This window comes from Colletotrichum siamense, assembly GCF_013390195.1.
Source record: "Colletotrichum siamense strain Cg363 chromosome Unknown KSG_Cg363_contig04, whole genome shotgun sequence".
Taxonomy (NCBI): Eukaryota; Fungi; Ascomycota; class Sordariomycetes; order Glomerellales; family Glomerellaceae; genus Colletotrichum; species Colletotrichum siamense.
In genome coordinates this window covers 4915067-4941229 of record NW_023501017.1, presented here as the reverse complement: position 1 = coordinate 4941229, position 26163 = coordinate 4915067, and the positions used below count along the sequence as shown (strand labels likewise).

The 26163-nt window shown below is 54.0% G+C and overlaps 7 protein-coding genes across 7 annotated transcripts; 3 read left to right on the top strand and 4 right to left on the bottom strand.

Annotated features, from left to right (window-relative positions):
- Positions 1-955: 955 nt before the first annotated feature.
- SPT10 lies at positions 956-2593 on the bottom strand (the record flags this gene model as incomplete). The annotated part of the gene is made up of 1 exon (XM_036639076.1): positions 956-2593. One exon carries the CDS (start codon positions 2591-2593, stop codon positions 956-958), a length of 1638 nt encoding a protein of 545 aa, XP_036496160.1.
- Positions 2594-3990: 1397 nt separating this feature from the next.
- Positions 3991-5925, top strand: CGCS363_v007226 (Heterokaryon incompatibility protein 6, OR allele; the record flags this gene model as incomplete). Its single annotated transcript, XM_036639075.1, has 1 exon — positions 3991-5925. The coding sequence occupies one exon, from the start codon at positions 3991-3993 to the stop codon at positions 5923-5925; it is 1935 nt and encodes a 644-aa protein (XP_036496161.1).
- Positions 5926-9757: 3832 nt separating this feature from the next.
- Positions 9758-11199, bottom strand: CGCS363_v007225 (37S ribosomal protein MRP4; the record flags this gene model as incomplete). The annotated part of the gene is made up of 3 exons (XM_036639074.1): positions 9758-10175; positions 10239-11097; positions 11169-11199. 3 exons carry the CDS (start codon positions 11197-11199, stop codon positions 9758-9760), a joined length of 1308 nt encoding a protein of 435 aa, XP_036496162.1.
- A 387-nt stretch (positions 11200-11586) lies between these two features.
- On the bottom strand, positions 11587-14022 carry mug70 (Meiotically up-regulated gene 70 protein; the record flags this gene model as incomplete). The annotated part of the gene is made up of 3 exons (XM_036639073.1): positions 11587-12554; positions 12613-13486; positions 13789-14022. 3 exons carry the CDS (start codon positions 14020-14022, stop codon positions 11587-11589), a joined length of 2076 nt encoding a protein of 691 aa, XP_036496163.1.
- Positions 14023-19129: 5107 nt separating this feature from the next.
- ace2-1 (Metallothionein expression activator) lies at positions 19130-21595 on the top strand (the record flags this gene model as incomplete). Its single annotated transcript, XM_036639072.1, has 3 exons — positions 19130-19339; positions 19382-19898; positions 19947-21595. The coding sequence occupies 3 exons, from the start codon at positions 19130-19132 to the stop codon at positions 21593-21595; spliced, it is 2376 nt and encodes a 791-aa protein (XP_036496164.1).
- A 1212-nt stretch (positions 21596-22807) lies between these two features.
- CGCS363_v007222 (uncharacterized protein) lies at positions 22808-23113 on the bottom strand (the record flags this gene model as incomplete). Its single annotated transcript, XM_036639071.1, has 1 exon — positions 22808-23113. The coding sequence occupies one exon, from the start codon at positions 23111-23113 to the stop codon at positions 22808-22810; it is 306 nt and encodes a 101-aa protein (XP_036495507.1).
- Positions 23114-24446: 1333 nt separating this feature from the next.
- Positions 24447-24831, top strand: CGCS363_v007221 (uncharacterized protein; the record flags this gene model as incomplete). The annotated part of the gene is made up of 2 exons (XM_036639070.1): positions 24447-24546; positions 24608-24831. The coding sequence occupies 2 exons, from the start codon at positions 24447-24449 to the stop codon at positions 24829-24831; spliced, it is 324 nt and encodes a 107-aa protein (XP_036496165.1).
- Between the last annotated feature and the right edge of the window lie 1332 nt (positions 24832-26163).

Genomic DNA, 26163 nt, shown 5'->3' with positions numbered 1-26163 from the left:
TTGCGGTGCCCACGGGTTGAAACGAGGTGACCACAATTGGCAACGCGTACCTACCTAGTAGACATGAAATCTGGCGAGCTTATTCAGAACTCCAAATGACTTGTCGAAGGACGGGATTGAGAAAACAGCATGTTAATAATGTTATTACAAACAGAACAGCCTTCTTGAGTATTCATGTAACTTTCAGCAGCTTGGAAGTAATTCACACTCCACTAGAAGCGCGGCAAATATTAGAGCAGTACGTACAGTACCTTTCAGCAGCAAGTAAAACGACGCCTCCGGAGGGGATTAAAATGCAGTGAAGTGCGAAGTACGAAGTACGACTTTCACGTTACACGACACAGTACGACATGCAGATCGGGTCCAGGACAGAGAGAACCAGGGGTCAATAAGACTGCCCTTGGTTGATAATCCAACAACCCGCATTAGTGCATGAACTTTCGCCCGAACACCTACCACTTTTGACAATTAAACAGAATATTGCCTATCCCGCGTGTCGTCAGGCTGAAGTGATTGGTGTTTCTGTGGCTCGGTAGTGAGGAATCTGTTCTGGGACGCTTCTCCTACTCTTTTGATAGCGGTTGACAGGGCCCGACAATGTCAGCAAGTCAACAACATGGAGAACACATATACTAGTGTACACGCATAAGACACCTGAGACACATCTACACACCGTTGAAATACTGGCTGAATTGAAAGCAGTCCTGGAGATTGTTAAAAGTCGGAATTCCGTCAGGATGGGTTCGTTCGGTATCGTACATGCGACGAGGGCAGGTATTTGGCCCTGGTGCTCTGCCTTGGCGTTCTTTCTCGAGACGACGGGATGTAAGAGAAGTAGGAAGTCTATTCGTCTTCGAGTGCTATGCCTGCCAAGTATGCAAAAGGGTCTAAGAAAATGCAAGAGAAAACACCACCGCCACGTCTGCCCTCGAACGCCAAGAATTGTCAATTCGTCTCATCCCGCGGAGTACCCCATCCCGTACATCTCCTTGTCCCGTCCCTTGTCTCCCATAGGCTCATCAACGTCATCTTCTTCCTCGTCTCCTTGCTCTATCAACATGTCCAAGTCTCGATCCACCGCGGCTGCTTCCTCCGGCGTCTCTTCAGCTTCCGTAGCATTCAGCAAAGCTTGGAAATCTGTATGGTGCGGGTGGTAATGATTATACGGATCATGCGACGTCGGCGGCGGTCCAATGATCTGCGGGTCGATAGGCTGGTAAGATTCGTCTTGTAACATGGGATTATGATGCGGATGGCGAGGTAAAGGTGAATCAGACGGGTCGCGGAGGGTATGTGACGGAGGTATTGACGCGACCTCCGCATACGGCGACGACCGCGGTGGTGAAAGAGGCGGTAGATGGTGTGGTTGCAGCGCCAGAACGCGACCAGCGGCGCTGACGCTCGCGGCAGACGGCATCGGTGTAGATGAAGAAGCAGATAAAGTAGAGTTCGAAAGAGAATTGTTAGTCATGGGCACGCTCTTGTTCGAGGCAGCCGCAGCAGCAGCAGCCGCCGCCGCCGCCCTTCCCCTCGCGCCCCCGTTACCCCCCGGCGCCGGCATCTTCCCCAGCTCCTTACACTCCGCGCAGTTCCTGATCACGTCACTAACCGTCTCCTTGATGCGGCTCCAGTGGTACTTCTCGGCAATGGTGGCCGTCGTCTTGTTGATGCCGCCGTGGCTGGCGACGTGGACCTCGCGGGCGATCTCGTACTGGCGGCGCGGGTCCGGGACAACCTCCTTGTCCTTGAGCATCAGCCGGTCGCCGTCCAGCAGCTTATAGTGCGTCGCGGCGCTGCGGAGCCTGCTTTTCTCGGCGCGGTCAGCCCCCGCCGGGTACTTGCCGTACTTGAGGTAGAACTTGATCTTGTCGAAACGCTCTTCACTCACGAGTTCCTCGGATTCGCCGGGGACGAGGTCGCGCCCGTAGATGATGGCGTCGATGAGCACGCCCGGGTGCGACTTGAGGTTGCCGCAGCCCTTGACGCGCCCGATGCGCTTGAAGCCGAGGGCGTCCCAGATCTTGCACGACGCGACGTTGGTCTCGTAGACGAGGTTGAAGACGGAGTACGTGTAGCCCAGCTTCGGCGCCCAGTCGATGTAGCACTCGCCCATGAGGCGGCCCACGCCGCGGTTGCGCGAGGCGTCGGTGACGAGGAAGCCGGCGTTGCACACGTGCGAGCTGCGCCCGGGGTAGTTGGGCTTGATGTAGAAGCTGCCAAGGCACTCGCGGGACCAGTCCATGTCCTCGGCGAGGTCGGCGCGGTCGACGTTGCCGAGGAGCATGATGGCGCCGAAATTCTGGAACCAGTAGGCGCCGAACTTGTCGGCGGGCATGCGGTCGGTCATGGGGTAGGTGTCGCCGCCCTCGATTTCCTTGTTGAGCTGGTCGCTGAGGTAGCGGACAAGGGATTGCGGGACCTCATGCTGGGACGCGAAGGGGATAATGGTGGCGACGGTTTGGCGGTCCCGGAGGGTCACTTGACGGGGGACGATGTCGGCCGGGAGTTCGGGCTTGTTCGGGTCCGGATACGGCGGGGCGCCGGAGACGCGGTAGATTGTGGGGCTCGCCGGGTCGTCCAGCATGGCCGGCATCTTTGCGACGGATCGGCTCCGCAGAGGGGGCCTGTGCTGTCCCTTCTAGCGGTGTAAGACGAAGAGGGGTAGCCCGTGTTGGGGGTTTGGGCAGTCCGCCGGTTGCAACAAGTCGCTCGCTATACGTACGAACTTGATGCTAAAACCTCACAAGCGATAGGGAGTTAGTCAACATTTCACATGTGTAGCAAAGCAGGCAGCAGTTGAAGCAGACGGTAAGTAGCCTCAGGTGCGTTGCGTTTCCTCTTCTCTCCCTCGGACCCCCCCTTTCTTGATGTCGCCAAGCAAGATGCAGATTGATTGGTAAGGAAAGGCTGCAAAAAATAAAGCCTACCGAGTTTTTGGAGAATACTTTTTGGGCAATGTCCTCCTCTTCCTCCTGTTGGTCGAGGACCGGACCTCCCTCCCCGACTGGCTGCGGGAATTCCCAAACGACCGACCTCGGCTCAGACGCCGATTTGGCGAAGCCGACAAATGTAGAGAAGAGTCTGCAGCGACTGCGCTTCCGACGCGAATGCGGTCGTTGTGGTGGCTTGAAGGGGTGGCCGCTGCACTTGATTATGATGCGCGCGTGCGTCCTGCTTTGCCCAGTTTCAGCCGATGACACCACAGCTACCATGCACGAATGCCTGACCTTGGCGGGGTATGGGAAACGGAGCTGGCTGGCTGCCCTGGGCTTGTGCGTGCTGAAATGTTCGTTTGATGATGGTTTTCGACCTTGGGGAGGGGAAATGCGCAGGCGCGAAGTTTTCAACATGGGGGCGGGGCCTGGATTATGTAAACTGATTTCTCAGCCACTAGAGACCAAGCCACATGTGGCTGGCCTCTCAGGGTGATTCTAAGTGAGGCTATTCCCAGGTTAGCACGCACAGCTGCTTTTCCATCTAACGACAAGGCTCTTCAATTGCATGCTTCATCATGTCTATCAAACCACAATTATCAATACAAGCATACTCAAAGAAGCTAGAAATCGCCCTGAGATGACCACCAATGATGTTATCGTGAGCCAGTTTGAAAGCTTCCGACATCAGACACCAAAGAAGAAAGATGGCGTTCCAGTTCAAGATCACATGTGCCAAATTTTCCAATGAGAGTTCTTACCTCCCTATCTGGAGTCTGACAGACATGGCCGGAATGTGTTTGAAAGTGCAATACCAAGACCAGCTGAACAGGCGAGGCGCCAAGTGTGTAACCATACGAAAACCGTACTCAGCCGTTCTCTCGGGTCCAGATCAATTCCAGCGATATCTTTGTATTAGCTGAAGGGATGCGCTCTACTATATGAAATGCCCATCTGTCTTGCGCTTTTAGTCACGCATCCCTCGATTAAGCTCACAAACTGTTGTATCGCATCAAACTGCCATCAACTTTTAATCTTTGACCAATTCATCGTCACGATGGTTCAAGTGCCTACAGCGTCTCAAACCTCGGAGTCCACGTCGTCCGACACGACAGACTTCGTGTACAGGCCCCTGAGCCAGGACGAGATTCGAGTGCTGCTCCTCCTCTCCGGTGACCTTGGCAGTCCTCTCCGGGCTCGGATCACACACCAGCATTTCGATCCGTCGGTCTCCCCTCCGAATTATGAAGCAATGTCCTATGTCTGGGGAGAGCTGGGCGAAACAGACACTTTGCACATCGTAGACGACGATTCGAATGACATCGGCACGATCCAGATCCGACATAATCTAGCGTCGGCTCTTAGACACATCCGCTATCAAACCAATGATGGACAGATTCTCCAAGTCCGAAGTCTCTGGTGCGATGCGGTATGCATCAATCAGAGTAATCTCACAGAGCGGGCAGCTCAGGTACAGCGCATGGGCGCCATCTACCGCCACGCTCAGAGGGTCATCTTCTGGCTCAGCGCCGAAGACGAAGACGTGCCTCGAGCAATGAACATCCTTAGGAATTTCTCTCCAGACTTTGAGCAACAACTCCCTGAAGCCGACTGGCGGTCCTTGATCACCCTCCTTGCCGACGCCTGGTTCAGGAGGGTGTGGATCCGCCAGGAGATCTGGCTTGCCAACAACTCGGCCCTCTTCCAGAGCGGCGACTGTGAGCTCAGCTGGGATGAGTTCTGTAATGGCTTGAAGCATCTGCGGAGTTACGCCGTGGACCACCAACCCGCCCTAGACGAAGAGTCACAGGGCTACTTTCGAGAGATCCTGGAAACAGCGTGTGATGTAGCCCTTTCTAAGCCCAGAGTCAACTCTTTCCTGTACATGCTCGTCATGACTCGGCATTGCGAGTGTGAGGATGAGAGAGACAGGGTGTATGGTCTCCTCGGCCTTCAGGACTTGCTCCAAATCGAGCCAGACTACTCCAAGGCGAAGATTGCCAGGGATGTCTACTTTGACTATACGGAGAACTATCTGCGGACAGTCTCGATAGCCAACATACTCTCGATGTGTGAGATGGCTGATAGTCCGACCTGGGTTCCCGACCTCACGGTTCCTGTGCCTTCGCTTGGTGTCTACGGCATCGGCTCAGCCAGCAGCAATACCAAGACAGTGTACAGCATCTCAGCTGATCGTACGCTGACAATCACGGGGACGCACGTTGGAACTGTCGCTCGAAAGACGTCTCCGATGCCCCCTCGACCCAGTCTGGAGGATGTGCAAAGAACATTTGCGTCCTGGGTGGCCGACTCATTCCCACAGGGGATCCAAGCCTGTGATAGTGCTGCTGTCGATGACATGATTGCAACGATTGCGCGCGGCCATCTCAAGGAGGACATTGCCTTCGACGATACCAGCTTGGAACTCTGGCAGCTGAAGGACATCCTCCTCAGCGGTGTTCGGGGACATTCGCCACAGCAGCCATCGGAGCTCGAAGCTGCCTCCCGGTCTCGCGCTCTGGACGTGTTCTCCAAGAGTATGACAGGTATGCAACTTGTGAGAACCACGTCAGGCAAATTCGCCCTCGGTACCGGCGCAGCTCGTGAGGGTGACGAGGTCTTCGTGATTTTGGGGTGCAACATGCCCATCATCATGAGGCCTGTCGGCAGTTCCAAGTACAGGATTGTCGGGGCATGTTTCATGCACAGTCTTATGCGCTTCGAGGGGCTTCTCGGTCCGCTGCCAGAGGGGTGGAAGATGATCTACAAGACCTTCAGCAGACCTGTGTTCATCCACCCCAGCGGCATGATCACAATCAATGATCCTCGTCTAGAAGAGCTGCCCGATGTTTGGGAGCAGAAGTCGGAACAAACGGGGAGGCTGCTATGGAGATATGGCGGGGAAGGCGATTGGGAGTGGTTTGATCCGAGAATGGCGCCCGACCGTCTGAGGGATCGAGGTTTAAGACTCGTATACTTGATGATTGTTTGAAATTTTTCTTACACAAAGACGTGTATATATAGGACAAAGAAACTTAAACCCCTTTTGTCTCTCGAATGACAGGGCTGAACCATCTGCATGTTGGCCTTCATGACAGAAAGGTTGATTCTGTGCAGAATGCCGGAGTTTCGCAGGCTTGCCTGGTAATGACTCATGTCTAGTCTGGGAGCGACATGACTCTATTAGTAGAAACATTTGACAATCGACGTTTGTTATCCTTGCTTTATGTGTCGTAATGCCCGAATACTCAAGCGAAGTTGACCAGAAGTCACAACATACCTGGAAAGAATATCATGCTACTGTTGGTTGTTCTGAGCGAAAGCAAACTCAACTTCTTGAACACAGTTACCAAATGTTATGATTGAAAAAAGCGTCAATTCCTCAAAGATTTCTACAGATTGTAAAGCCAAGAGATAATTTGATACTGGAGAGTCTCAATGAATATGACAAGACTAATTCGTACCCACCATCTCGATCTCCAATCACCTGGGCCTGGCAAACATTCTCTACATTGACGGGAAATGCGGCCTATAAGACGTTGCCTTTGCACCTTTTTCGTGAAAATTGTCGGAAACAATCAGATCTTGGTTGTTCTCGATTGGAGATGACATCTGGAACCTTTTTTCCAAAGTCGAACATAGCTAAAGGCATTTTTAGTCGTATAATGCATGATTCCCACCAGCCACTTTCAACAACACGTCGCCTGCCACGCTGGCTATTGTTCGCTTATACATCTTTCATCAGTTGCAAACGGCGGAGTAAATCAGATGGGACCGGCCAGTGACCCGGGGCTAATCTAGAGGTAACAACGAGACTATAGGAGGGTTCATCACTCGTGTACCTTCACCAATCATTGATGGGCCAGAAGGCAAGGACGGCTGATGATGGCGGGGATTGGGGTTGTCTAATTTAGAGTTATGATAAAGCAATTGCCCTTTTATACGGATGCTCTCCAGGCATCCTACGAAAGTTTTCTCCCCAGATCTCAGCATGACGAGTGTAGACCCAGGGCCGGAGTCATTTTCAACGTCCTCTCAATACTCCATGCACACAGTAGCTACATGAGCTCTGCCGAGACACTAAGTATGCAGACGTATAAATGTACGTTCTTTTGGCCATAATCGCTCTCCTCTAGCAATGAACTCGGCTGGTAGCGGCTGAATAGCAATGTCGTGGGCTCAATGTGCGCAGTAGGCGTTTGTGGCCTTAAGATTTACAAGACAACACATTCTGAAAAGCGTATCAAATTACAGAAGTATCGTCACCTTATTTCGTCATTCATCACTTTTCCCATTGGTAACGTATTCCTTCTTCCAGTTTACACAGACTGCGTTCGTAGACTTGCCACGGGGTTTGTGAGAACGCCAAGGGGTTCCTATGGGGGTGACACGGGATCTCTCATTTTTATCGAATGGCTCAACAAACCAATCAATTGGTTTGTAATCTATTCGTCGACCAACTTGACTTCCTGCTCAAGGGTGTTCCAGATACTTAGGGTTCACGTTATTTATATCTTGTCAGACGAATGGATTCCTTACGTGCGACCCAGGAAGTGTCATATTCTGCTCTTTCATCACATGGCTGATGTCTAATAGCTCGAAGATTCCCAGGCTGGAATGATGACGACACCGTATAAATAGATGCCTCGTGCGAGTAAGTCTTATGCCTGTGCAACAAAATCAAAAGGGTCGTCGTTTTGGGTCCGCTCAAGTCAACGTTTCCAGCGCTCTGAACCTAGATGGAACGATCACCAATGACGCTTTCCTCTCACAATGCACCGCTGGGACGCTTGCGGCTGCTATCACTGCCTGTTCGGCGTCCAGAGGCGTCTCCGACGGCTACGTTCTCCGTCCCGTATACGAGCAGCAGCTCAGGTGATGCTATCATCCCCCAAGATACCCCGTTACGCCTGCCCAAATACGCCTCCCTTGGAGTAGGTAATGGTAAACCGCCGTTCGAGGCTGTCTGATAACCGATCATTCTTGATAGAGGACAAAACTGGTTTGTCCCTGTGAGTATAAAAGATATTCAGCGCATGACTTATAAACATCAATTACTTGTGGCCGCGAGAAGCTCATGAGACTGAGGTACGGAAAATCTGGTTTTCGAGAGGATATAAAGGGCAACACAGGATATGGAAAGTACTCAAAAGTCAGCCGCACAATGTCATCGGTACTTCTGCACTGGGCTCACTTGGCACTGAACTTTGAAATTACCCCGTGCTGGGACACCTAACCGAACCGCAGTGACATGAAGCCAACCGCCGTTCACCCTTAGAGCCACTCATCACTTACTTCTAGTCAACTGAGACAGAATACTGTTCCAGAGAAGACGAACAGTGCTAAAGGCTCGGCTTCGTGGGAACGTCATACACAGAGTAGAACCCAGGGAACCGCGCTACTATGAGTTTCCAAGTCCAAAGTTCCAAACTCTGCGTCTATACACGAAGCTGAGCTCAGGATGATTTCGGTTGCGGCCTGCGGTCGTCTCTCTAATGCATGGAACGGATATTCTTTTATATTCAAACAAACCTGACACTACGGAAACTTCGCAAACATCTCTTTCTCAAGACGGCGCCCTCAAGCACAACGCATGACGACTCACGCTACGAAACCTTACGAAGCAGAGAACCACAAGCCGAGTCCTTGAATGGAGGATAACTTTTCACATTTCTGTATTAAACAGACTGACAAAACTCCTCAAATATCGACAAGATGGACCCCTAGAAACTGGCCATGACCTATGCCGATGCCTAATATGACGGCTCAACATGAAGCCCAACCTATCGGCTTGATCACTCTGATAGCTGTCTAGTATCAAGCACCTTAACTTGGCAGTATACCATACTCGGCATCTTCTCTGGCTGTTGTGTATCCCCGCCTCATACGAAGAGGCCGCCAACTGCTGCCCGCAGCGGGCTGCCTGCTGCAGCCGATCACCATGGATGAGGTGTGGTTTCGGGGCGCGAAAGCTCGTTGCACGCGGTCTTCTTGGCTCGCCCGAATAAAGAGATCGGAATTGAGAGACGCATTGTGTGGCCCTTAGAAAACAGTAGCAGCCCCGAAAGGCTACATAAATATACCTCGCGCACCATCGCACGGCACAACAGACGACAACTCCTGCCAGGCCATGTATAAAATGACGTGTTGTCCACAAGCTGTTTCTGAACTTCACAGCGAGCAATATATGAGCCTGTGAGGTCCCGCGAATAGTTGTCAGGGATCTCTGGATAGCCTTGGCCGTGGAACCAGTGCCAGACGTAGCCACTGCCCACCTCGCCGATGAATCCTGAGGTGATGGCCTCTTCATCTCCGTCTGAACCATACTCTAAACAGAATACCTCGAAAGAAATACAGAAAGACAGTATGAAGAGCCAGGTGAATCCATATTCGTCTTCGACGACGACGATGCTTCGCTTCAGTATGGCATGTGCACGGTGGTATCTCTGGTATCAAGCCAACAGCCGACCAACAGACAACAAGAAGCAAATTGTCTTTAGGTTCTCGCAAAGAAACCGAGACAAGCAAGTATATATACCACAGCAATAGTAAACCCATCGCCCGCCGGCACTTTTCGGTCGTCGTCGCCTAGAAGTTGTGGTGGTAGAGGCGGTGTGTGGGAAGGCCGGCGATGCCTCAGACGGATGGGGGAGAGAATGAATTGCATCCCACAGTTCACTGCCTGATGTTGTCGCAGGAAACCCGGTGACAAACCTCCTCAGAAATCACAGCAAACCACCAAGTCAGGTCAGAGCAAGAAACCCTTCAACGGGCAATTCTACTAATATACACACTCATACATTTGCTTTTCTCCCGTACCCCTCTCACTCCTGCTCCAACAGCGCCTTCCTCAACTGCTCGTTCAACGCCCCCTCCGCCATCCTGTCCGCGTCCACCGCCTCCTCAATCTCGCTCTCGAGCGCCTCGTCCCCGAACATGGCCTGCTCCCGCTGCGCCTCCACCATCTCCTTCAGCGGCACCGGCGCCCCCTCGGCACCGGCAGCACCGGCAGCACCAGCGCCGGGAGCCGCCGCGTCGCTGCTGTTCGCGACGTACACGCCCGCCTTCTGCTGCTTCTTCACCTCCTTCTCGTGCGCCTTCCTCGTGTCCTTGATGTACTTCAGCACCGGCGTCGGAACCTCCCACGAGACCGTGCCGTTGTTCGCGGCCTCGAGGCGGCGCTTCTGGCCCTGCTGGCCCGCGCGGCCGAGCACGCCTGCGATGACGGCCACGGAGCGGTAGCTGCCACATTCAGTCAGCATCATTCCCGTCTTTGCCAAACAAACGATATCTGTGTGCCCTTACCTGTCATCGTTCGCCGGGATCGTGTACGTAACCCAATCCGGGTTCGCGTTCGTATCGATAATGCCCACCGTCGGGATATTCGCCAGCCCGCACTCGTACAGCATCGTGTAGTTCTCCATCGGGTTCAGCGACACCACCAGATCCGGCAACAACGGCCGCGCCGTGCGCTCGAACCGCTCGAACCCCTTCAGCTTCTTGTCCTTGCCGTCCACCACCTTGATCTCCTTGCCGCGGTTGATCAGGTCCCGGTTCGTCACGTTCCCCGGCGTCCACTTCGTGAACAAATGGCACCCGCCCGCCAGCTGCGCCGCCCGCGTCACAATCTCCATCTGCCCCTTACGCGTGCCCACGAACAAAATCAGACCCCCGCGGTACGCCACCTCCTCCACCAGCCGCGCCGCCCGCCGCAGATGCGCCGCCGTGACCTCCAGACTAATCAGATGCACCCCCTGCCGCGCACCGTAGATGTACCGCGCGTTCGCCGGGTTCCACAGCGAGGTGTGGTGGCCCATGTGCGTCTGGCTTGCCATCAGCAGCTCGAGCGTGACGTCGCGCGGGCTCGGCGGGTTCTTGATCAGCTCCGAGGGCACGTAGGTCCGCCCGACCGACGAGCCGATGCCGTCCGTCGCCTTCTGCGCGGCCTTGAACTTCTTCCACTGCGAGGCGGTCGAGCGCAGCGGCTTGATGGCCTCGCGGACGTGCTCCGGGTACCGGCCCTTAGAGGCCGCGCCGCCGGCACGGAGCGCGGCGTGCGTGGTGAAGGCCTCGAGCTGCTCCGGGGTGAACTCGCCGATGAGGGACTCGGTTTGGATGCCGCGGCGGCATGTCGAGACGATGGGTGCCGCGAGGGCTTTCCGGCCTGCGGGGGAGACGGGGATTAGTTTCTGGGTTCAATTGAGGGTTTGGGAGAAGCACATGGGAATGACATACCTTGCCGGGCGGCTATGCTCCTCACAATCATGGCTGAATGGGGCAGCGTGGTGGTTTGGGGTGGTTGCTGCGGTCCGTCCTGCGTAGGAACAATTTTTGGAGCTTTCGGGAAGCTGGACGGAAGTCTCCGCCGCAGGGTGGGATGATGGATTAGGTAAGCACACAGGGATGCGGCCGACTGCAGTTCAACCAGGTTCACTGGACTCGTCACCGAAGCATATGATTTGACAATTCATGAGTTCGCGGGGATGAAAAAAATAATTTTGTCCAATCCAATGAGGTTTGCGGTGTATTAATTAACGTCGGGGTACTCAAGTCTAAAGACAATCATACTCGATACATATCTACAATGCATGCTCGCCAACGACCTTTCGTCAAGTCATGAATGGGATCCGCCCCTTCTATCTCTAGACATCCCTTACCTACTGGTAATGCGCGAAATGGTGAAGACTCCGACAATAACAACCGCCAACGTCACGATCGCACCGGGGAGCAGCAGCTCGTTGGGCACGCCCTGGATGACCTGCTCAGGCTCGTGCGCGGCGGCCCTATGGCGGCGCGATCTCCTCGAGCGAGGAATGTCATCATCCTCATCCTCCGCATCGTCGTCCTCGTCGTCGTATCTCCTCCTGTGGCGCAGGTCGGGCGTGGCGGAGATGGGGGGCGTCGGGAGGGCAATGGGCTCGACAGTCAGGCCAGCACCAACGGGAGGCTTCTCGGGATCGTGCACGAACAAATCGACCTTTTCCCTGCGGCCCTGGCGGGCGAGAAGAATAGACTCGAGAAGGTCGTTGTCTGTCGTGATGGAAACCTCGTCGCCCTCGTCGTCGAGGTAGCTGAGCGCAAAACCGCCAGAAATCCTGCCCTCATCAATATCGGGGGCTCCGCCAATGGCATCCACCTCGTGTCCGAGCTTGGAAATGACATTGGTCACCATGGCGCCGATGCCCTGGGAAGCAATGACCTGCAGGCGGTGCACACGTCCGGACGGGGCCTTGAACTTGAAAGGGAAAGGCAGCTCAGCGGGAGACTGGTGAACCGGGCTGTGGCCGGTCATTTCGGACTGAGGAGGGGAATCAACGCCGACGTGCGACGCCGAGTCGCCGGGAGCAACGCTGTCGCCAATACGCTCGCGGGTGAGGTCGGGAGACATGATGCGAGAACCGAGGTTCGTGTGGTGGGTGTGGCTACCCTCGCCGGACATCATGGATTCCGTGCCGTCATCGAGCGAAAGCCAGAACTTGTTCCATGCGGGTCCTTCGCTGTCGGCGGTGGACATGGTGTTGATTTGCTCAAGTGTCGCATAAGTCAGTTTGAGGACATCGACCATGCCGACGATCTCGCCGCCGTCGGAGGTCATGACGGGGAGGTTGAGGTAGTGGCCGTCTGCATCCTGTCAGTGACTGCTCGAACTCGAGCTTGGCGGGGTTTGGGCATTTCTTACCGTGCATCTTGCGCAGAGCGGCCTGGATGCTCATGTCCATGGGAGCAAAGTCGGGGTGCGGCGTCATGACACGAACGACACTGCAGGTGGCGGGGTCGAGACCGGGGGCAATGACACGAAGGACAACGTCCTTGCTGGTGAAGATACCGGTAATAGCTCCCTGGTCCTGGACGAGAACGGCCGTCGTGCGGTTCTCCTTCATCTGCTGAGCAGCCTCCTTGACCGAGGTGCGCACGCTGACGGTGGTCGGGGGACGTCCGTCGAGGACAGACTCGAGGGTCGGGCCAGACATCTTGTGGCGGAGGGCCTCGACGTACTGGATGATCTGCTGGGGCTGGCTGGTGCCCAGTTCGGACTGGACACCCTCGAGGGCGTCGTACAACCTTCTCGAGGAGGAGTAGGCGCGCTCCAGCTTCTCCATGGCATCGTAGAAGCACTTTGTGATGTCGAGGATACCCGAAATGTCCTGGTTCTCGTCCATGACGGGCAAGTGACGGAAACCCTTGCGGACCATGAGGTCGAGGGCGTCGGTGGCGCTGGTATCGGTGCGGGCGCAGAGGGGGTTCTTGGTCATGATCTCGGCGATGGTGATGTGGTTCGGCTTCTGGCCAGCGCCAACGACGCGGAAGGCGAGATCCTTTGCGGTGAAGATACCGGCGATGCGGTCGTCATCGTCGGTGACGAGCACGCAGTCCTCGCGCTTCGCGGCCATCAACTGGGCGGCCTCGGCGACGGTGGTTGCGGGCTTGATCTGGAGGGCAGGACTCGGCTTCAGGGCGAGGACGGTGCCGGGCGGGGCCTTGCGCGAGTGGCGGGCTCGGCTCGTGAGGTGCTTCTTCTTGGAAAGATCGCTCTCCATCTTCTTGCGGATGGCCTTGACGTAGTAGTCAGTATCCATTCTGTTTAGCAGCCTGGCTCGCTCGAGCTCCTGGTAGGTGAGGTTTCCCATTGCGTCTCTCTCTCTCCGTTGTGCGCCTGTCCGGGGAGGTCGAGGCGAGGGGGCGGAGCGAGGCTCGACAATGACGGACATGGAGAGAGGAACGGAACGGCGGTGCAGGAGCAGGCAGGGCAGGAGTGTGTCTGGTTTTGCTGTGCAATGCGGTGCAATGCAATGCGCAAAAGATCTAGATATCACGTCCGGGGTAAGGGCTCAGTATTGGCAGGGTGTCGACTAACCTCATCTCTCTTGGACTGCTTTTGACGACTGGCACTGACGCCCGCTCCACTGACTTCGCTCTGGGTAGGCTGGGTATCGAGGACGGGGCGCGGGATGCCAGAGGAGGCGGGATGCTGGGCAGCGGCGGCATGGCTCCCATGAGGAGCGGCAGAGCCGGAGGGGCTGTTGTTGAAGGGGATGCCTCCACGAGCCTGGCCGCGATTGGGCGTTCCTCTAAGGGTGTTGCCTGACATCGCATGAACTTGCTAGATTGCGAGCTGATGAGGGTTGATGCGCGGTCCCTATTTGTGTGTGTGCGTGGAGGGTGTGGGTGCCGAGGACAGCCGGAGTCGGGGTTTTATTTTTTTTTCTCGGGTTTGGTGTTGGGGGGGTTGAAGGATGTTTTTTTTCTGCTGTCACAGGTTTCGGTGGGAGGACGGCGGCAGCAGCAGCAGGAGAAGGAGTAGGAGGAGGAGTAGGAGGAGGAGGAGTAGAATGAGGGGAAGGGCTGAGAGAACAAAGACAAGGACGACAATGTCCAATCCGGTCTTGTCTGGTCGACAGGGTGGTGGTGGTTGAGGGAGAGGCAGGCAGGCGCAGGTAATTAATTAGGAGGTGCAAAGGCGAGGAAGAGGACCGATGGCCAAAAGCAGGAAAGGGCCACGATTTCTGGGAGGTCCAGCGTCAGTGTCGGTGCCGGTGCTCTGGCGCTGGTGTCCACTGAAGCAGACGCCTGAGGTGCTGCTGCACTGCACGCCCGTATGCAATCCAGTGGACTCGCTGATTGCACCCTGGTTGTCGCGGCGACCTGTCACTGGCCAGCCAGCCGTGGAAACACCGTGCACGGGCCGCAATCGGCACCTGGCCACCTCATCGTCCAATTCCGAGTCGTCGTTTCCCAAGACCGCCCCACACTGACGGTCCCTGAAGCTCCCGAGGCCGAGTCCTGTGACCGGAACAAATGCCTCCAACAACGGGACTCTACGGCACCTGGCCATGGGGCACCGGCAGCTTCATAGGCCTGGAGTGAGTCGGGTGTCTTCTACGTGACGTGGGCGGCCATCGTGATAACACGGGTCTCTGAATGCGTGTCGCCATGATCCAATTGACCCTGCAAAATAGCATCATCTCTTCACATCGTCTCCAAATTCTCAAAACTCAATTGACACTTCTTGACAGAGACGACGAAAAAAAAAAGAGTTCATGCAAAACTTTTGTGGGAAAAACATGTGCGCCCCCTCCCCGGGTCCCCTTGCATGAACCACGAACCAACCGAGCAGCGGTGAAATATCAGCCTGGGTTAAGACAGCAGAACCCTGTCTACGCGAAATGCATGTCATCTGATAATTGCACCCGTTTCCCTCTGCAAAGCCAACTCACAAAAACTCTGCCCTTTTTACTATGAAGTGATATAGTGTATTAAAGTGTACTTTTTAGAAACTCTACTAGTACGTAGGCTACCCTTATAAATACCCCCCTTCCCTTCCCTTCTCCCTTTACTTCTCGCTCTTTAGTTAGTTTTAATAGTTAGGGAGGATTATAGTAATTACTATAATTACTTTATTTTTATATTTTTTAAATTTATTTAGTTTATTAAACTTATCCTAAACCTCTTCTATTTTCTTATTATATCTAAACTTTTTATAGAGATTCTTTTACTTTTATTTATAAATATTAATACTTTTAACGTTATTAAATTTAGAAAAGAAATATATAGTAATTTAATAAATAAATATTTAGTAGTAATATTTATTTCTAAATTTATTTAAGAATTTAATATTAGAATTTATATTATTAATATTATTTTAAAGCTTTTATTTATACTTTTTTATAAAAATAATAAAGTTAATTTTCTATTTTATTTTCTAGTTTATTAATTTAATAATAAATATTTTAATAAGTTTAATTATAATAAATTAATTTTATTAAAAATAGTTAATAAGTAGAAAAATAATAAACTTGTATTTTTTTTTATATAATTTTATATAGTAAGTTATTTATAAACTATTAAAGTTATTAATAATATTCTTATTAACCTAAATTAAAACTTTCTTAGTTATTATAAATAGTATTATAATATATAATAGGTATCTATTAAAGTATAAGTAGAATTTTTATAGTATAGCGTAAACCTCTATAAATTAGATATAGCTGGGCTTAAAGGGTAGAAGAAGATAAAAACTCTGCCCTTCCTCATCCGTCCACTCTTCGTCGCCGTATTAAAACACGCATCATCATCGGCCGACAACCTGCACCACCACTCCGCTCATGGCCCAACCAACGCCTGCCATTCCCTTCCCCGGCCCCCAAATCTTCCCCAAGCAGACATTGCGGCCAAGGTGCAACCAACCCCAAGCCTGACCGACCCAGCGGGGCGGCTCTGGCCGGTCCCGTGTGAAGCCCGGCTGAGGGCCAACATCGCCTGACACGCTCAGCTAACTCACCTGTCTAATTTGCCGCACACCTTGGATTCCGTGGATTATCGTCAGCTCACCGAGTTGTTAGTCATCGTCTGGTCGGATCATGACGCCCTCACACAATTAGTCTGCACAGACGTGATTGCTGTTCCGGCAGACTGGTCCTGGTCGATGCTCATGCATTGCTGCTGCTGCTTCAGCAACAAGACATGCTGTCTTGTCTCTATCCAAAGCGTCGAGGAAAAAGCCATGTGCCTGTGGTTGACCACATCTCGAATCGTGATGCCCTGCATTCCAGCCGCATCAGAGCTTCCTCTGCCTTTCGACGTTTTCCTTATGTGGACAATTACACCTAGCTAGATGCTCTCGGCTTATCCCGCCAAATCAGACGTCAGCAGAAAACCAGGCTAATTGACATCAAGACCTCTGGACGGCTAACCCTAATATCGCCACTACTTAGGTGTAAACACATACCGCATGGGCATGCGGTAGCTTTACGCCGATACGGGAGAGCGGACACTCTCCTGCAGAAGCCTGAGATGGGCATTCAGCCTTAGTATATTTTCCCAATCCTTTCCCGAAGCCATGAACGATGCAGTCCATTGGGTGTTCTGGAAGCATGGGCCGCGATCCTCTCCCGTGGCGGCATCGCAGCACCACCATGTCATCGAGAAGCGCGAGGCTTGTATTCGCCACTTCCTTCCATTCTGGGTTGTGAGTGTTGAACACATGAAGAAAAAAAGCAGGAGGATTATTCGAGCTATACAATGCTGAGGTTGGGATGCAGCTTGGCGACTGCAATAACTGCTTACATACGTGATGACAGTGTCCACGACAAATCATTTAGATTATGTTCAAGTGGCAAGATTTCACCTTATATCAACACCATGGCAGGCAGATTTGCAAAAGCAGCACACTGGTGCAATAGTAAAAGTGAAGCTATTCCCAGTAGTGGGTATCCCACGTGGGAGTCCAGCGATTGGTGGTGCATCGCTCGGTAGGCAGAGTGGCGCGCAAAAACACTCCGGTGACATGTGTCCGACCGCCACCACCAACCCGATGCCGAGCAATAATGCGTCCAGCATATAAACGGCAGCCGTTGTTTCCGAAGCACGGCCTGGATGGTTCACCTGGAGAATGCGCAGATGGCCTCGTACAGCATACCCGTCCTCGGGTGCGAGGGAGGTATGTACGCTGCAGAACTCGACAAACCACGAAACGAAAATAAAACCTAGATATCCGTATCAAGCAAAGGACAGCAGATCAGTGGCCTTTTAATCCCGTCATGGACGGCACAGTCGGGCTGATGAGAGACAGCAAAGTGAAACAAGACTTTGTGTGATTGTGGCTGGACCAAACGCACGACGGGCAGGTGCTGTGCGATGGCTCGGTTCCAGGCCGCTGGCCAGCGGTCTTGGTTGGTGAGACTGGAGGAGGTCCAAGATGGGATGGGATGGGATTGGCGTTCGCGCGTGTCCTCCACAGGTCCGGTTGCCGGGGTTGTGCGATCGGGGGATCGAATCGAGGCCCAGAGTGACGGAAGGGGGAGGACAGCGAAGAGGAACCAGGACGTGGAGGATGAACAAGGCAAGGAGGAGGAGGGGAGCACGGTCTTTTGATTCGATTGCGGAGAAGGATTGAAGGGCGACGGGGATGTGGTGTTTGGTCCACTCTGCTGACGGCACTGGGAGGGCAACGTGTCGGTGTAAGTCGGCTGTGTTGTTTCAATTGGTACCTTACGGACGGTTGTTTATTGTATCTGACGATACTGGAGAGCACTTTGCATGATAGAAGCATGATACATCAATCATCGAATACCTCAGCCAGGGTATCAGGATCATCTTCAAGAAGCCAACCAGATGGTGCGACTTCCCTCATAATACTAGCACAAGAGCTAGCAGCAAGAAACATGTTGACAGCCAGAGAGAACCTTGGCCCAAGAGGCGGCGAACCTGGTTCGGCAAAGGATGGATTGCAAGGAAGTGGACGTCAGCTCTGGCGAGTTGGAGAGGCATCCATGGGTGTTTTAGAGGGATGACGAGCTACGTACCCTGGAATACTGGGACACTGGGACTCTAAAGAGATCCATTGGTAAAACACCTGGTCGCAGGGCGGGAGCTACAGGCTGCGGCAGCTGCGGCAGGTCCAACTGGTGCGCCGCGCTCATCCCTCCTTGAGTGCTGTTGCCCTGGCGACGGCCGGCCCTCCATGTCAACAAAGCCCATCACGTCTTGGATACCCGCCCACCACCAAAAAGCCTGGTCTGGTTTCCGCAGATACAGCGCCCCCTCCAACCAGAAGCCGTCTTTGCATCGCTTTGCTGGCACCCAGTCGTTGCTATCGATCTATCCTTACCGCTGCCTTCCTTACTATTTTTCGACTACTACTACTATTCCTACCCACCCAGATCACCTCCAAAGTGGAATCTTGAATCTCCTCCCCTCCTCCCGCCCCAAATCCACTACTGCAGGAAGACCATCCTCTACCTACCTCACCCTCTCCCGTCGTCCATCGCGACTGCATCAAACCACATCTCCAAAACACCTTCACCGCCTGTCTACCAAGAAGCCAACACTTCTTGTGTATCCATCACAAATCACCTGTTGCCATTGACAAGTTTACCTTTGCCTAGGTAGAGACCGCACGCGTGCAGCGTTCTCGTCCTTCTTACCTCGCCTGAACAAGGCGTACAGACCAGATTCTATCTGATTTTAACCGCGAAGTCGACCCCGACTGAGCACAACCAATCCTCCCCCTAGCCCGGCCAGCTGTGCTTGCGCTGCGTGAGGTAAGTCTTTTCTATTGCCATTGATGGTGATGATGGAGAAACACTCGTCGATGTTGATGCTGACATCCAACTTACACAGTTTCGGACCAAAAAGGTTCCCTCGACAACCTAACCAACCGACGACAATTATCCCATCCGGACTCGACTTGCGACACAATGCTGTCCACTCCGCCAACCAGCAGTCTTCATGCCCGTCACAGGCACCGACGCCAAAATTCGACACCGACGGCATTCGAAGCAGTGAAGATCCAGCCCTTGCCTAACAATGTCCAGCGCCAACGTGCCCTCGGCCACCGCCGGGGCCTCAGCCTGGATACTCGCAGACAAGTGATGTCTCCTAACGGAACAAGGCAGGACTTTGCGCAGGTAAGTATTACTAACAACACAGGACTAGCACAACAACCGCAGCATGTTCTGCGAGAAGCGCAGCAGCAACGCATACAAGCACGCCCGGGCCCCCGACAGCAAGCACACCTTCACCAACAACAACAACTCCAGCACCAACAACACATGTTCGTGGCCGCCAACGACCACGAGAACTACCTCATGTCCCCCCATGGCACGCCGGCCGCCCAGCGTTTCGACGCCACATGCTTCGATTCCACCCCCATCCAGTTCGACCAATATGGCAACCAGATGAACGGCATGATGGCCAAGAACCAGCAGGCCTACGGCGCCAGCATGGGAGGCAACAAGGACTTTGAGCTCTTTGGCTCCGACAGCGCCCTCTCGACGCCCTCCTTCATGAACTTCAGCGACGCTCCCAACACTCCCCAGGGCTGGATCTCTGAGGGAGAGACTGCCAGCACGAGGCGGTCGTCGCGGAGAATCAGCAACGGCATCATGGAGAGGGTCAGCAAATTCGAGACCATGGGCATTGAGCAGATGTCAAGACCGATGACGCCCCCTACTCAGAATGCAACAAGTACGTTTCTCGAACCACCATCTGCGTATATTGACTTACAAGCCGCAGATTACTTTCCTCCTACTCCTATGGAGACGCCTCATGATCGGGCTATCAAGCACGAGCCAATGTCCGCTAGGCCGAGTCGCTTCGCCGACGGCTACGACGAGTCCATGGAGGAGACGCTCAAGCCCACGAGGAGGTCGAACCAGAGGACGCAGAACATCTTTGAGGAGCTGCGGAGACAGTCTGAGCAGACTGCCATGCCCGTCCCCCAGCAACCCACCCAGGTGACCGAGGCGGCCATGTACGAGCAGTCGATGCCCACCGCCGACTTCATGAACATGAACAACTTCAACAACGAGTTCATGAAGATCCAAGGCACCTACGACGGCATCACTGACGACTTCGCCGCCTCCGATCTCTCTGCGCAATCCACCCCTCACACTCCTCTCATGAACTTCCACGCGGCGTTCGACAACAGGCCCGATCTGAGGCATCCCAACATGGAGATTTCGTCCTCTTCCCCCACTTGTTCGTTCGACATGTCCCGCCGTACTTCTCCTCACCGCCGTACCGAGTCTCTTGCCAGCATTGCCAGCGCCGCCAGCATCGCGAGCATCAACATCGAGGAAACCAAGACCGACACCGGTGTCACCATCGAGGATATCGCAAACTACATCCAAGGCCCCGATCCTGGCGACGGCAAGTGGACTTGCGTGTACGAGGACTGTGGCAAGAAGTTCGGCCGCAAGGAAAACATCAAGTCCCACGTCCAAACCCATCTCAACGATCGCCAGTACCAGTGCCCTACCTGCAAAAAGTGCTTCGTCCGCCAGCACGACCTGAAGCGCCACGCCAAGATCCACACCGGTATCAAGCCCTACCCCTGTGAGTGCGGCAACAGCTTCGCCCGCCACGACGCCCTCACCCGCCACCGCCAGCGCGGCATGTGCATCGGAGCCTTCGACGGCATCGTCAAGAAGGTCGTCAAGCGCGGCCGCCCCCGCAAGCACCGCCCTGAGATGGACGAGCGTGTCAACAAGTCCGCCCGCACCAGAACCAAGAACAAGTCCTCCACCTCCACCTCGTCGCAGTCCGGATACTCGGACAGCTCTGCGGTCAACTCCCCAGAGAACGACTTCAACATGATGGACGAGCAGTTCGAGATGGGCGGTATCAGCATCGAGCGCCCAGGCCTGGACATGCCTCTGCAGATCACAACCGTGTCTTCTGCGCCAATGCCCTCGTCGCCCCCCAGAATCCACAAGGAGTTGGACATTGAACCGTCACCCGCCGCAAGCAGCCACCACTCGGGGTACGTCTCACCAGAGGCCCTGATGGAGGCGCCAACTGCGTTGTCCCAGCAACCAGAGTCCCCAGCCAAGAGCGAGTACAACACCCCGCCCGAGCTCTCCCAGTCATCCTCGCCCCCGCCCAACCAGTTCTTCGACGCCGAGCCCAATACTTCCGGCTTTAGCGACGACTCGTTGCTCGCCGGTATGCGGGGCAACGCCGGCGTCGGTGTCGGCAACACCAGCATCTCCAGTCTGGGCCTGGACCCCGACGACGAGATGCTGATGAAGACCTTTTCCGGCGAGGAGGGCCTCGTCCAGTTCGACCGCGAGTCCAACATGCTCATGATGAACAAGTTTGACGAGTTCGACGACCCCGTCAACATGTTCACCAACGACGACGTCTTCTTTGGCAGCTCATGATAACAACACTCGGGTCTTTTTTGGGGTCTCTGGCGTATTAGGTTTCCATTTAGGAAAAGGGGTATCTTAACGACGTCACGGCTCCTTTGTCTAATCACGGCGACCTCTGTACGTTATGTTACGCTTTGTGTGTTGGCTTCAAGTCTGCAGCACCACGCGCCCCGGATCAACGTAATGACGACAATCTCGCGATATCAGCTCGCCGGGACGGATGTACTACTACAACTATTGGGGGTTAAAATAAAAGGGTTCGGCTTCTTCAGGGGTGGCAAACGGGGGTTCATTGGGATTTCAACTTTTGGCGATTCAGCAAATGGCATTTTTCCTTTCTTAGGGATATTCGGTATTGATGGGGATTTTCTTTTCGGGAACAAATGGAGCTCGATCTAGTTCTGGCGCGAGGCGAGCCTCAGCCAGCGATCATGAGATTCATTTACTTGGTTAGGGATTCGGAACGATGATTTGGAAGTGGTATATGATGAATTGAAATTGAATTTCACTTACTTAGTCCTTGGGGCTGAACAATCTTCGAAAATGTGACTCTTGATTTGTGTATATGCATGTGTGTGAGTGAAACTCTCTTCTCGTGACTCACGGGCACATTCCATGGATGGAACAGGAATCGTCATCCAGTGTTCTGGAGCCGCGAACGTGACCTCCACGCCCTTTGCGTTGGTCGGTTGGCTGGGGAAAGGATGGGTGGGTGGGGGTGGGTTTCACTTATTGGAATGGCAGATGTCTGCAACAGATGTGGCGGTGGTTCCATGGATTCCAGTCGTTGGCTCGTTGGTACGAAGCCGGAAGAGGAGGAGGAGCGTTGGTGGCGAGGGGAACGGTGACTGTTGCTGGGGAGGATGTCGAGATAGTGGATAATGAAGTGCTAAAGAGTTTGGGGGTGAAGGGATACGTCCGGCGGCTTCTCGGTAGATGGCGGACGAGAGGCAGAGAAAGAGATCTGGCCGGGCCGACGCCGGTGCGAGTGGGGCCGAACAACCGGCACCGCCATCGGCCTCAACTTGGAGAGGTAAGGGAAGTGGTCCTCCATCCGAACTTTTCTCACTCATCTGCACGGACGCCACTTTACAATTTAAATAGCAATGCATGACAAGGCTTTTGCTTCGGACGTTGCGATGGCTTGCGTTGGGTTGTGTGCGATTACGCGGATTCAGTGTGTTGAGTCAAGATCCGGATGATTCGTGCATCTTCCACGAATCAGTTGGCGTTGGGAGTTTGTGTGGAGCAGCAGCCCCCGGTGCAGACTTGTTTTCGTCTCGTCTCATGTTCTTTGTGGCATGGGATGCGTACGTGGATCATACGAAGGAGAGCGTGGTTGTTGGATGTTGTAGGTTCTTGGGGGCGGGAAGGGGAGAGGGTACGGGGAAGGAGTTTGCCAAGGCGTAAGATGGGCTGGGGGGGTTTTGAGAAAAGTTTGTGCTGTTGAAACTGTTCTGCAGTTCTTGGGCTTCTGAGGAGGTAGTATTGCAAGAGCCAAGCAGCAGCAGCAGCATTATGATGCATTTGAGGAAGAGTGTCTTCGCATTGTGAAAGGACAGAAATGGAGCGGACTGAGTTTGTCGCCGACGCATCTTCGCTAGAGTGAGAACGTTTCTCCAACCAGCGCTCGGCGCCGCCGACGAGGCTGTCGCGTGAGCGACAGAATTACCATCACGCGGCTCGAGCTCCTTCATGCAGCATCAACAGTCGGAAAAACGTGGGCTGGCCGATGCCTCGAGGAAGCGGTGCCGGTCTCGGCTGGACGCGTAGGACGCCCGTGGCAGGTGATGGGTGTTGCGCTGCTCTGTCATCGGCCGTGTTCCGATGCGACGGCCAGCCCAGCCAGCGACATCCGATCTTTTTACGGAGAGGACGCGTTAGTTGGCTGAGCACATTCATGAATCTTCTGGCTGAAGACTGAGGAGGAGGAGGGGGAGGAGGAGGGTGTCGGGCTTTTTCATCCCAACTTCGAACTCCAGACGACACAGGACAGCAAAAGAGGATTGCTATATTTAACGTTGAGCGCTGGGCCTTTGTCGCCGATTGGTGGGCGGGGGTTGGTCTGAAACCGCAAGTGTCGCCTTGCAGCGGGATTCTAGAATTGTTGGTTGGGATGTGGTGAACTCTAAATCGTGGTTGGAGCAGCGACGGAGGTGTTGGTTGTGAGTGTCTTTTCCTTGCCCCCGGGGAGTTATTCCCCAAGGAGCCGTCCTGACTCCTCCCACACAGGAGCTTGCTCTCCTTTGTCACGACCTGAGTCCGTACGATCCGACGAACCCGCAACCACTGATCACGCACGCCCTACGTCTTACGCCCGGCCCAGCCTTGAGACGGCAGAAAGCGCAGTGTGTGGGAGAGTGTAATGCATGCAGGTACACACACACATACAAACGCAAGAAAGGCACGCCGCCGAAACCTGGTACAACCCAGCTCAAACCAGCGTACGCGTACCCGCAGAGGGGGGGGTCATCTTACACCGTTGCACGACAGGCCGCCCGTCACCTTCGCTCATCTGCTTGCGCAAGTTTGTGCCGTGGGCGTGTGTAACCGCGTCGCCGCCTTCCGAAGATTGCACAGCCTCCCCGCTTGTCCCAAGAGATCGGGTTGATATTACGGCTGTTTGTAATAGCACGACTCGCAGGGGAGGGTCGACGTTGGATTATGGGGGCATATAATAGCTTGCGAGATCCCTCGTTTCCGAGTGGGATGCGCTCCAGTCCTGTCCATCATCAACCTTACGAGTCTTATCTTCGAGCTTTCATTTCAACACATTCGCTACGATACAACATTTGTAAACAACAACGATACAAACCGAAAAGAACACCTTCATTACACAAGCTAGACACAAACACTCATCATGAAGTTCACACTCGTCACATTCATTGCCATCGTCGGCGCCGCGTCCGCCATCAGCGTCGACGCCGGCCTCGTCAAGAGACAGTGCATCGCCAAAGGAGGTTCGTACAACCCTCACTCTCACAGTACCTCATTCAGAAGACACTAACATTTGTCTCTCAGGCCTCTGCTTCACCAGCATCGCCGACACAAAGAAGCCCTGCTGCGGCGGGCTCATCTGCAAGAACAAGCCACAGCCCAACACCAACATCTGCGAGCCGGAGCCAAGCCCCTCGTCGACGGCCAAGCGCGCCCGCGAGGAGCTCCAGAAGAGGGCCGAGGCGCCGGCGGCCCCCCAGCCGCGGGGGATGCCTCAGATTCCCGACAACGAGCCGAGATGGGGTTGAAGCATTGAAAGAGATGCACTGCCCAGGACGGGAAGAGGTTTCGGGGCGGGTGGAGGATGAAGAGGGACGACCGTTTTGCATTCTTGGTCTCGAAGGCCCTTTTTCACGAGATTACGACTTTTTTGCTCTTTTTTTTTCCTCTTGAGGCAACTGGGTTGCGCAGAGTTGATCTATAGACCTTTTGATACCATTACACCAAGCGTTGAATACAAACTTCTTTTCACGTAAAACACATGAGGAATCTCGCGGGGCGTCTCTCTACCTTCACGTGGCTATCGACTCGTTCACAACTTCACTTCAACACCGACAAATCCAGACCTGCCAAGACCACCAAAACTAATCAATCCCGCCCGAAAAGTCTATCTCGTTGACGAAATCTATCTGAGAACCCACAGCCCAGGGCTCATGCCTGGTGGCCAGATACGCTTATCGTCAAGTAGACAATGGTCCAAAGTTTGTTTGATTGAGCCAAATTGGACCGGCCCCCACGCCCCCTTTTGCCAACCGGCCACATCCCGGAATGGCCGAGTTTTCGCTGCGGAAGAGCCTCATTTAGCTCGGAGAGTAGATGCGACATGGCAATCTGATGTGACTTTTTCGAGATTGCGCCTAGATGAAGGTGGTTGTGGGTAGACGACTTGCCGCATTTGCGGTTCTTCATTTGGAGATCTTGCCTATTTTCAGGAAAAAGGGTTGGCAGCATGAGTACCGCAACAAACCGAGTATCTCGCAAAGTTCATCGATGCTGAGCAATCAATCACCAGAAGGCACAGAAGGGGAAGGCAATATATCGCAAGAAAGTAAGACAAAAGCCAAGCAAGTCACGCATCACAAGTCTGGACCGTTGCACGCACAATCACTTGGGAAAATGTACCGACGACACCACCTCCCAACCCTGACATCCCCCGCCCGTCCCATCTTCCCCCGGCCGCAAAGGCAACCAGAGTCCGGGAACCGAGACAGATGACAGGATGACGCGGAGGCTGGGAGAGCAAATGGTCAATTCGCAAGACCGAACCACCCAGATGCCCCCACCCGTAAAAATTCCCTGTCCATTGAAATAGGAAACGTCGGCTCGCCCCGTCATGATTGGCCTACCTCCGACAACACTTCATCTTGCGATCTTGTGCCTTGCGGTGGTAAACCCAGAGGACGGGGTTCTTGATGTACCGCTCATAATACAGAGCAGTCAAGGATGAATCTCTCCTTGCGCTCCACCTTGAAGTGCGGATGCCTTGGTCTAAAGAGACCTCGGCGAGTGTTTGCATTGCGTTTGCATGAAATGGGAAGAGGGAAATAAGAAAAGGAGGCATCAGTGGCATTAGTCTTTGG